Genomic DNA, 12,081 nt, shown 5'->3' with positions numbered 1-12,081 from the left:
AAACCCTACTACCTCACTGTAGTCATCCTGGTAAATAGATGAGAGGTTTAATGAGAGATTGTGTGAAGATAGTTGTCTCCACAAACATGAATTATTGCCATGAATTGCTTTTACATATAGTTTAGTTTGTGATAGTTAGAAAGCTGATGAAAACATTAATCCATTTTATAACGAAATTTTATTATGCTGAGAACATAATTGGTTAACCAGATTGTAATAGGAAAATTTTGTTCCATTGAAAATTTTGTCCCATTGTGAAATGTTGCTTCTGGTGGGTTAAGTCTCTAAATTGGCTAATAGAGCTCCTCCCTCCAGCATTCCCCCAATCCCCCAGACTGTCCCCTTTTACATTATACTAGCGAAATTAAAAGATTTAGTTAATATGCTTGTGATGTTTGGTTGCAGATGTGGATGCTACTTGCAGTGACTTTAATTTCGGAACAGCTCTGCACATTGCCGCTTATAACCTGTGTGCAGGCACCGTGAAATGCTTATTGGAGCTTGGAGCAAATCCCGCATTTAGGGTAAGAAGTTACATTGAAAGAATTTAACCATCTAACATTATCTCCCAGTAGGGAGTTGAATCTAGATGTTCTTTTTGAACTCTGTGTACGCAAATGATTTATTTTTGTGTGTCCCTGTAAAGAGTAATGATGTTAACCTTCATCTCAAATAAACGTGAGGCAAGCGGTGAAGTTCAGCCCCTGGTATTGAGGCGTCTACAAACCTGCTTCCATTCAGTAACATGAAATGCCCCTTCAAGTGTCGTCATCTTCGAGTTTAAGGATCTTTCATTTGGGCTTTTGATGTGTTTATAAATGTTAACTGTCAAATACAAATGCATATATGCAAGTTATATTTCTGTATTAAATTATATTTTAAACTCTTTCGGAAAGAAATTTTATTCCAGACAATTTTGAAAGATGCACATTTCAAAATGGAGTGAACTTTAAAAAATCAAATTAAAGGAAAAAATGTATTTTTTCATGGTAATGTTACCAATTTACAAAGTTACCACCCAGGGTTGAATTTCCTAAACTTTAAATCCTTTGGTATTCTATTGTCTTCATGGCAGTGGCTCATATTAGTGCCAGTGACAGGGATTCTTCCGCACGGTCTCTGCCTGCCCTTGAGGGGCAAGGGTGGGAAATGTGTGAAAGAGCCTCTCCTCTTCTTTCCTTCTCTTCCCTGGTTTCCTCCCCACTTCACTCCTCCCTGCTTCTTTGCCACTTTTCTTTCTATTTAACCTCATCAGTTGGTTAGTTAATCCCTCCCTCCCTCCCTCCCTCCCTCCCTCCCTCCCTCCCTCCCTCCCTCCCTCCTCCCCCTCCCTCCCTCCCCTATTGTTTATTGGGCACTGGGAGAAAACAACAATAAATGAGATAAGTCTTTGTCTTCAAAGAGAATAGAGTCTAGAGGGGTGGGTGGACAAGTAAGCAGTCGGTTTTGCTGTAGAGTGTTAAGTTTAGTGGTAGAGGGGTGGGTGCGTGTGCACAGAGGGCCTTTATGGGGGGGTGTCTGGCAGAGGTGACAGTGAGTGCTCAAACCTAGTTAAAATTAACCGGGCACATACAGGAAGGAGGTGAGAAAAGCATTGTAGGCACAGACAGTAGCATGAGCAACGGCTAGGAGATGACAATTCAGTCTGGCTGGAATGTGAGGGTGAGCGTGTTTGCTTTTGCTAGTAAACTGTTGACAAAACCCCACCAGTGGAGAGAATATTTTGAACCCAGTAAGATGCAGTTGTTGGCGGTGGCGAGAAAGGCACCAGGTGTTAGACCACCGGAGTCAGACCAGACCTGGGTTCAGCAACCTCCGTACTTGAGTTCTGGCCAGGAAGGAACTCAGAGCCAAGACTCACACTATAAGAGAACATTTATTTAGAAAGTAACAGGTAGAAGTGAGTGGTAGGAGAAATGGGCTCAGGCAGCAAGTTACAGAGGCAAACGAAGGGGTCTTTGAAGCTTAGGAGAGGAAGGTAGTGGTAATGCACCTGGGGGTGGGGGTGGAGAAGAAGGGGAGGGGACAGGCACAGGGGTGCTCCCAGGAGGGAAGCACACGGGGTCCTCCTCGTCCTGAGGGCTTTTAAGGGTGGAGTATTTAGGGGAGGTCCCAGGAGAAGATCTTAATAGAATATTCATCAGCTTTCCTTGTTGTGCTTTCAGGGTCATGGTCCCCACTGATTGGTTGACACCAGGGCAGGGGTCATTAGTCAGTGCAGCTGGTCCTGGTGTCAGTGCAGCTGGTCCTGGTGTCAGCCATTTGTCTGGTTTTGTTGTTTTTCTGGGCCCGGAGCTGAAACACAACTGAGACTTAGATGCATATGACGTGGGTCAGAACCTCACTGTCCTGGAAGTTTGGGTCAGAACCTCATTGTCCCGGGGGTTTGGGTCAGAACCTCACTGTCCCGGGGGTTTGGGTCAGAACCTCACTGTCCCGGGGGTTTGGGTCAGAACCTCACTGTCCCGGGGGTTTGGGTCAGAACCTCACTGTCCCGGGGGTTTAATGCTTAAGGGCTGTTCTTCAGCCCCTCGTTCATTCCCCCTCCAAGGTTGTGTAACCAGCAAGACTATCAACATGCCAGGGGAGGAAAGGTCAGGGAGTGTTTGAACAGCAAGATCAGTGATAGGAAAGGTCAGGGGGTCTAAACCATATGACCAGAGAGAGACCCCTAGGGGAGGAAGGGCCTTGTTTTCCAGTTTTGCCTGTTGGCTAGGCACCCGGGGCTTTCCGCCCTGGGGATCTATTGTACCTCGCCCGTCAGCCTTGCTCTGCTCATGTCTGTGTAACTGCCTACCACACAGCAAGGTATGTCATTGAGGTAAATTGCCAATTCATGCCAGAAATAATAATAGATTACCATATTTTGAAGTTTAGTACTTAGAAAAAAAAAATCAGTCACTATGTGGTTCAGCAGTAGCCCTTGGATCATGCTCTGATAACTACTATTTCAGAAAAAAAAAGGAATTCTGTAATTAACCATGAACAAGCCTTCTTATGTTAGCATGATATAATCATTGTTATTTGTTTTAATGTTTTTCTTAATAGAAGTTTTAGTTGCTAAATTTTATAGGAATTAACATAAGTGTGTGACTTACTCTAGAAAGGTGAAGATTTAACAAAAATATGAAATGAAATAATCATTGTAAATATAGCTTACAACTTATCAGTATAGGTATTTATGTTAAAAAATTTCCATCTCTTTTTTCTTTTTATTAAATCTATTGGGGTGACATTGGTTAGTAGGGATTATATAGGTTTCAAGTGTACATTTCTATGATACATGATCTTCACATTGCATTGTGTGCCCACCACCCAAAATCAAATCTTTTGTCACCGTATAATTGACCCCCTTTACCCCTGACTGATCCCCCAAACCCCCTCCCCTCTGGTAGCTACCATACTGTTATCTGTGTTATGAGTTTTTGTTTGTTTTTCTTATTCATTTGTTGCTTTCAGTTTTATGTCCCACATATAAGTGAAATCATATCGTTCTTCACATTTTCTCTTTTTATTGAGTACACTAGAGGCCCAGTGCACGAATTTGTGTATGGGTGGGGTCCCTCGGCCTGGCAGGTGACTGGGGCCAATAGGGGCCATCTCGCCCAGTCCAGGGGGAGGGACCTTGGGAGGTTGGCTAGCCAGGGGAGGTAGGCTGTGGGAGCACACTAACCACCAGGGGGCAGCTCCTTCATTGAGCGTCTGCCCCCTGGTGGTCAGTGTGTGTCATAGCTACCAGCCAGTTGTCGGTCATCCGGTTGTCTGGTTCTAACAGTTGCTTAGGCTTAGCTTAAGCAAGCCTAATAAGATACTAATATATATATTAGTATGTTATTAAAATAGTCATATACATATCTTCATTATATTTTGTATTTTTTCTTTGAGATCTGGTATTGAAATAGCCCATTTCAGTCACCATCCCAGAAATGTGATAACATGTCTTCTTATCATATTTTTGTTACTGGACGGGGGCTGGGCCCAGAGCAGGTCTTCTTTGGGCCCCTGTGTGTGGGTTCTTGATTTCGTGTAGGAAAGATTCACAGTACGAGTTCAGGTAATTTTCAGAGAATGTTTATTAAAGCTGGGGACAGTGAAACAAAGGAAGGGCATGAGGTGGAAGAAGCAACAGGAGAGAGGAAGAGATAAAGGGGGCCTTGGAGACAGGGTGAGGGGGTTAGCCTGGGACGAGCTGCCGCTGCCCATTGCTCCCATGGTTGCAACTCTCATGGGATCCCTTAGAGCAGTGGTTCTCCACCGTCCTAATGCCGTGACCCTTTAATACAGTTCCTCATGTTGTGGTGACCCCCAACCATAAAATTATTTTCGTTGCTACTTCATAACTGTAATTTTGCTACTGTTATGAATTATAATGTAAATATCTGATATGCAGGATGTATTTTCATTGTTACAAATTGAACATAATTAAAGCATAGTGATTAATCACAAAAACAATATGTAATTATATATGTCTTTTTCAATGGTCTTAGGCGACCCCTGTGAAGGGTCGTTTGACCCCCAAAGGGGTCTCGACCCACAGGTTGAGAACCACTGCCTTAGAGAAATAGAACAGAGACAAGGCGTGGGGGTACTCTAGCGAGAGTGCACCATGGGTCCTTTGTCTGCCTTCAGCCTTTGGGATTCTTAGGGGAGGACTCAGGGGACGGACTTAATAGAGTACTCACTAGCTTTCCAGGGGTCCTTCATTATGTTGAGTCATCAAAACGTGTGTATAGGGGGAAAGGTTTATTTTCTGGTTCATTTTATTTTTAAAGAACATCATTGCAGAGGGACCAGGACCGAGGCTGGTCTGCCCTGGGATGGTCTGGAATGTGTGAACCTTTTGCTGCTAAGTGTTCTTGGTTAGGGAAGATAACACCTTGTGATTTGTTAGCTTCCTATAAATTTCTCAAATTGTTTGGCCTTGTTTAATTATTTTGTCCCAGTTTCCCTTATTCCACTTGTCAAGGAATGTCCCTAGCTTCTTACTATCCTGCCACATTTTTACTTAGGACCAAACTGACTCAAATTTTAAACAAAAAAATGGTTCTTGTAAACTTATCTTCACCATATGAAGATAATTATCAGTAAAGAAGAAATGGGAAAAAAGTTTCTTAGTAAAAGAATCTTGATTCCTCATGTTAAAAGATTACAGTCTGGAATGCCTCTCATAATCTCTAAGTTTTGAGTTGGGAACATGGGAAAGATCTCTCGTTTGAGGACAGCATAGCCCGGAGGAGAAACCTGAGAGAGGTGGCCTAGACATGGATTATAAAGTCACCTCCGCCAGTGGCCATGTTAGTGACTTTGAGCAAGTCATTAATCTCTCCTGGCCTAATTTCCTCATTCTCAAGCTAGAAATGTAAGAACTATTTTTACTTGGTTAGTTGGTGTTTGTCTCTCGTACTACAAATTCTCCTACATGAACGGGCGAGGATAAAGGGTTTTCATTCCATGAGCACCATGCAAATGCTAGTGGGCTGGTAGCTGTCCAGTTTCCTCTTGCTGCAGGGTAAGTCCCAGGCACAGTCTCTCCTTCAGAGTGAGAACAGAGCTGTTTTCTTTATTCAGAGCCCAGATCTGAAAAGTGTGGAAATTGTATGTAGCTCCCATTCCTGGAATCTGAGTCACCCCAGGAGTGGGCCGGAGGGGCCGAGGTCACAGAGCCGAGGTGGTGGCTGTGGGGCGGGGGAGGGAGGCTCAGGTCTGGGGTTGGGAAGCCAGTCACCCGTGGCTCCTGTCTCCACACCCGCCTTCTCAGCCTGTGCTGCCGGCTGCTGTGACTCTCCTCAGCACTTGCTCTTCCTGAGCCTGGAGTGCTTTCCTCACCACCAGCCTGCGTGCTGCCCGCTTAGGGCCTCTGCGTCAGCGCTTCTTAGCAACGAGGCCTCCCTGCTACCCCGCACAGGTAGCCCCTCTGCCCCTGTGTCCTCTTCCCTGCGCCACCAGGTTCTACCATTAACACCTCACATATTTCCCTGGTTTGACTGTTTATAGTCTGTCTCTCCCAATAGAATGTGCTCTTGGAGGGCAGGGCGTTTGTGTCCTTCATGTTGTACCTTTAGCCCTTGGAATGGTGCCTGGCATATTGTAGATGTTAAATTTATTTTTAAAATATATATTTTTGCCCTAACTGGTTTGGCTCAGTGGATAGAGCATTGGCCTGCGGACTGAAGGGTTCCAGGTTAGATTCCAGTCAAGGGCATGTACCTTGGTTGCGGGCACATCCCCAGTACGGGGTGTGCAGGAGGCAGCTGATCGATGTTTCTCTCTCATTGATGTTTCTAACTCTCTATCCCTCTCCCTTCCTCTCTGTAAAAAAATCAATAAAATATATTAAAAATATATATATTTTTATTGATTTTAGAGAGAAAGGGAGAGAGAGAATCACTGATTGGTTCCCTCCTGCACGCCCCCTACGGGGCATTGAGCCTGCAACCCAGGCATGTGCCATCACTGGGAATCGAACTGAGATCTCCTGGTTCATAGGTTGACGCTCAACCATGAGCCATACTGGCTGGGCAAAATATTTTTTTTTTTTTTTTTAATTTTTAAAATATGACTTTGTAGAGCTCCAAGTAGTTGTGAAGTGAAAATTCTCTCTTTATTTGCAGAACGACAAAGGAGAGATGCCCGCCGATGTGGTTCCAGACCCAGTGGAAATGCCGTTGGAAATGGCCGATGCTGCGGCCACTGCCAAGGAAATCAAGCAGATGCTGCTGGACGCGGTGCCCCTGCTGTGCGATGTCTCCAAGCCCCTGCCCCCAAGTTCCGATCGTGCCGCTGGCAAGGCAGTACTGACCTCAGCCGGCCTGAAGTTGGGGGACCGGGTGGTCATTGCAGGACAGAAGGTACAGTAACGAACTACGGTGTCTACAGCTGTGCCCAAGGTCACTGTGCCCGCGGTCTGGGTGCCAAGGCTGCGTCCTGTGTGGTCAGTTTTGAGTCTTTGGCAAAAATTCAATATGTAGGTAGGAAGATACTTAATGGAAAATGTGAAACTGAAATGCCCATTTACCATAAAGCATGACTTAAGAATATAAACTATTTGAACTGAGTAATGAAGACATTTTACTTGGATGGGAAACGAGTGACTCATGGAGCTGCTGAGTGAATGGAGGGCAGGGGGCTGTTTCCCCCACGGCTACTTCACAGAGACGGGGGCGGGGCCTCGCCATTCATGGCGTCTGGCCTTGAGACCCCACAGACAGCGAAATCTCAGATAGAATTGTAACCTGATAATAAAAGTGAATGTGGAAAAGAGGACCCACCCCATTGAAGACACCCCAGAGCCCAGAGTCCTCACGGCATTCACTGTTGCCCTTCTCTTTTTTCATACCCATATGGGAGGGACGGCTTTTTGTTTTTGCTTTTTTAGAATTTTGGAATTTTAGAATTCTTCCCTTCTTCCCCACTCACTCTCGTTTTCCTCTCCTCCATCCATCCATCTGTTCCAGCACCATTTTTTCCTTATTGATTAAGGTATTACATATGTGTCCTTATCCCCCAATTGCTTCTCCACCCCCCACTCATGCCCTCACCCCCTGGTGTCTGTGTCCATTGGGCAGGCTTATATGTATGCATACAAGTCCTTTGGTTTCTCTCTTCCTCTTACCCCCGCCCTCCTTTGCCTTCCTCTGAGGTTTGATGGTCTGATCGATGCTTCTTTGTGTCTGGACCAGCACCATCTTTGAAAAGACTATACTATTCTTTCTCTCGAGTTGCCTTTGCTTCTGTGTCAATTGACCGTATATGCGTGGGCATATTTCTGGGTCCTGTTTTGCGCCATTGATCTAATGGCTCTCCTTTCTTCAATACTACACTGTCGGGTTGCTGTAGCTTTATAGCAAGTCTTGCCATCAGATATTTTTATGTCTTCAATATTTTCTTTTTTTAGTTCCTTTGCCTTTCCATGGACATTTTAGAATCAGCTTATAGATTTTTATAAAAAATCCTGCTGGGATTTCAAATGGAGCTGTGTTAAACATAGATCAGGTTGAGGAGAAGTGACATCTTAAAAATGTCAAGTCTTTCCATCACAAATACGCTATATTTCTCTACCTAATAGGCCTTTGGTTTATTTCATCAGTTTTGTAGTTTCCAGCATATAGATATTGCACCTACTTTGTTAGACTTATACCTAAGCTTTCATGATCTTTGGTGTTGTACATGGTGGTGTTTTGAAGTTTTATTTTTCAGTTGGTTATTACTAGCATATAGAAATACAGTTCGTTTTTGTGTGGCCATGTATCCTGTAACCTTGCTAAATTTACTAGTTCTACTGGCCTACTTTTCTGTGCGGATTCTTTGCGGTAGCCTGTGAAAACAACCACGCTGTCTTGGAATAGAGACAGTCTTACTTCTTTCCAATCTGTATGCCTTTTTTATTTCTCGCCGATTTCGTTGCCTGGGATGAATAGAAATGGTGAGAGCCAACATCCTTGAACTGTTCCCAGTCTTATGGGGAAAGCACGCAGTCTTTCATTATTAGGTATGAGCTTGTTAGCTGTAGCTTTTGTGTAGATGCCTTTAGTTAAGGAAGTTGCTGTCTATTCCTAGTTTGCTGAGAGTTTTTTAAAAAATTAATATTATCATGAAATGATGTTGAAATTGCTACAGCTTTTTAAAAATATATCAAAAGGACAAGTTTGCCTTCACCCTTTCGTCTGTGGACATGATGAATTATATTCTCAAATGTGGAACTAGCCTTTCATTCTCATGATAACCCTCATGTAGTCTGATGCACCATCCTTTCCGTATATCGCTGGCTTTAGTGTGCTCTTGTTTTGTGAGGATTCTTGTGTCTGTTTTCCCGAGGGATATTGGTCTGTAGTTTTCTTGTAATGTCTTTGGCTGGTTTTGGTATCAAGGTAATTAATGTTGGCTTCATAAACTGAGTTGGGAGCTGGCCCATCTATTTTTATGTTTGAGAAGAGTTTATATAGAACTGATATTATTTTTCCTTAAGTTCCTTGGTAGAATGCACCAGTGAGCCCTCTTGGGTCTGGAAGTTTTGTTGTTGAAGATTTAAAACTACAAATTCAATACAGGTGTGAGCTTTGACAGTTTGTATCTTTTAAGGAACTAGAACATTTCATCTTATTTGTCAAATGTATAGGCATAGAATTATTCATAGTATTTTCTTACTATTCTTTAAATGATTGGGGGGAAAATAATAATGTCCCTTTTTCACTTGAAATGTTTGTAATTTGTGTCTTCTTTTTATCCCCCTTGGTCTCCAACTGAAAGTTTATTAATCTTATTTATTCTTCAGAAGAACCAGCTTTTGGTTTCATTGATTTTTCTCTTTTGTTTTTCTGTTCTTAATCACTTCCCTGTATTTTTTCCTTCCTTTGGCTTGCTTTAGGTCTTCACTTTCCAATTTCTTAAGGTGGAAGTTTATATCGTTGATTTGAGACCTTTCCTAATGCAAGCATTTTAATATTATAAATTACCCTCTTAGTACTGCTTTTGCTGCATCCCATATGTTTTGATATGTTGTGTTATTCTCATTCAATTCAAAATATTTTCTAATTTCCCTGTGACTTTTTGTCACCATGGAAATTTAAAAGTACATTGTTTAATTTCCAAATATTTGAAGATTTTCCATATATCTTTCTGTTAGTGATTTTTGGTTTTGAAGCTCAGTTGTTAGGTGCATATAGATTTAGGACTCATCTCTTCTTGGTGAACTGACTCATTTATCACTACTTACTATCTCTTTTTATCCCTGGTAATTTCCTTGTTCTGAAGTCTACTTTGAATGTTTTTTTTTTTTTAAACATATAGAGTTACTAGTCATACTCAAAAGTTACTCTAATTTACATTTTCTTTAGGTTGGAACATTAAGATTTTGTGGAACAACTGAATTTGCAAGTGGGCAGTGGGCTGGCATTGAGTTGGATGAACCAGAAGGGAAAAACAATGGAAGTGTTGGGAGAGTCCAGTACTTTAAATGTGCCCCCAAATATGGTAAGGAAGAGCCTATCTGAGGTAATGATAATTAAGTTAAAATACTCAAAAATTTTTACTCTTTTATTGTGTGAAAATAAAACTCTCTGTCTCCCTGCCCCCCACTCCCATTGCTTATTAATAACTGAAGGGGCTGCTTTTTTCTTGCTGAGAGCAGCCCAGGGACTGGGAGACGTGCTCACAGGAGACCACCAGCCCCTCGGACCTGCTAAACTCCTGCCTGTGCTGGTATCACAACTGCGGGGAGGACTTTGTTATCAAGGAAATACAGAGCCTGGAGGTTGGAAACTTGGCAGATTGGAAAGCAAATGAGGCAAACTTTATTTCCGGACTCCTGAGCTGGGACATTTCTCAGAAAGAGAAATGTTTAATTCATATTCTCTTTCTCTTGTGCACACACACATGCACACACGCACACACACATGCACACACGCACGCGCACACATGCACACGCGCACACACGCGCGCACACGCGCACACGTACCCTTGACACATTTATTTCAATTTGACACTTACTATGTTGTGAATATTTTTCCTTGCCATGAGGTATTCTTCTAGAACATTCATTTCCCTGGCTGCACCGTATTTCATCTTAGAGCCCCATGGGGAGGCAATATGGTGAATTGCTGAGGAGTGTGGGCTTTGGAGTCTGAGTGTGTGGGTGTGAATCAGCTTCTGTACCTACCACCTGTGTGACCCTTTTTCTCTTCTTGTGCCTCAATTTATCTTATATGAAATGGGGATAACAATACCCCAAGGACTCATATGAGGATTAAATGTGTTGATGAATATATAAAGCACCTAGCATAGTGCTTGATTCCCTGTAAACACTCAAAACATGTTAGCTACTTGCTAGCTGTTACAAATTATCCAAATGACCAGTTTCCTTCTGTCATACATTTATGATGGAGCCTCATTTGCTTGGTCCATTATTAATTTTTTTTTGTTCAAAAAATGCTCATTGTGTAAGATTTGAAAAACATAAAAAAGGGAAAAAGAAGAAAATCATCTGTATATTTTTTCTGTTTAACTTTGTAACAAAATTTGGATTATATATAGTTATATATTCTGTACTTTTACTTGACAGCCAATATAATTTCTCCAAATTTTTAAATATTGTGATTTTTGTGTCTCCATTTTCTTTTTTTTCTAATTTGATGGGTGAAAGTTTCTGTCTGAGTTCATATTTCTCTGATTGTGGAGAAATAAAACCCTTAAATACTTTATTGTAGTATATGTATTTTGTATGTTATCTTGACAGTTACCAAGAGATATTCATATTATTTGTCCATTAACATTTTGGGATATTAGTGTTGTTGTTTTTTTAAGCCAGTAAGAGTTTTTAAAAATACAAATACATATTTAGGATATGAAGCCCTTAATGTTTCTTACAGATATCTTGTTCAGTTTGTGATTTGCCTTCGAACTTAACTTCATTTGCAGTGTTTTTGAACACATAGTTTTATGTAGTTAAAAGGCCTTTGCCTTTAAAACTTCTTACATTGCTTTTAAGCTTAGATAGATCTTCCTAATATAATTATTAGTTATATGTTATATTCTTTTGAATGTTTTAATTTTTTCAAACTACGTTACTTAAACAACTGGGGATTTATATGGTTAGTTGTGAGAGATTAAGAATTTAATTTTAATTTTCCTCTATTAGCTAATTTTGGCACCTGTCAAGCAGACCAAGGGCAAGATCAAAACCATTAGCAACACACATGGCAGATGTAAATCAGATGGCTGGGAAGTGCTTATATTGTAGCAGATGCATGTGGGCTCCCCAGATCTCATCAGCCGAAGGAGAGGCATGCTTGATTAGGACAAAGCTGGATCCCCCCAGGAACCTTGCCTCTGTCTTCCTTTACAAACTTGAAGGCAAGTTGGGGGGCAAGAATCATGTGTTGGGTTATGCAAAAGAATGGGAGTAACCTTCCTGCTGAGCCAGCTTGGTGTTCTGAGCCCAGGCAGTTTCCAAAACGGGTTATAGCAGTAAATTAGAAATTGCTTTGGCTCTTGAAATCTATTTTCTCCTCACAATATGCAAATGTGACCTCGAAATCTTTGGGCACACCTCTTCAGTAACATTGTATACATTTATATTCCCAGAGA

General features: G+C 41.9%; 1 protein-coding gene across 6 annotated transcripts in view; it reads left to right on the top strand.

Moving 5' to 3' along the window:
- The window catches only part of CLIP4 (CAP-Gly domain containing linker protein family member 4), a 53,598-nt gene that overhangs the window by 16,425 nt on the left and 25,092 nt on the right, over positions 1–12,081 (top strand). For all 6 annotated transcript variants that reach the window (XM_036334990.1, XM_036334986.1, XM_036334988.1 and 3 more), the window contains exons 6-8: positions 406–524; positions 6,612–6,848; positions 9,834–9,969. In XM_036334990.1, the coding sequence (XP_036190883.1) occupies positions 406–524; positions 6,612–6,848; positions 9,834–9,969 (492 nt within the window). The remainder of the gene's footprint in view (positions 1–405; positions 525–6,611; positions 6,849–9,833; positions 9,970–12,081) is intronic.

The sequence above is a fragment of the Myotis myotis genome, unplaced genomic scaffold (genome assembly GCF_014108235.1).
Source record: "Myotis myotis isolate mMyoMyo1 unplaced genomic scaffold, mMyoMyo1.p scaffold_m19_p_14, whole genome shotgun sequence".
Taxonomy (NCBI): domain Eukaryota; kingdom Metazoa; phylum Chordata; class Mammalia; order Chiroptera; family Vespertilionidae; genus Myotis; species Myotis myotis.
This window is presented reverse-complemented; position numbering and strand designations above follow the sequence as displayed.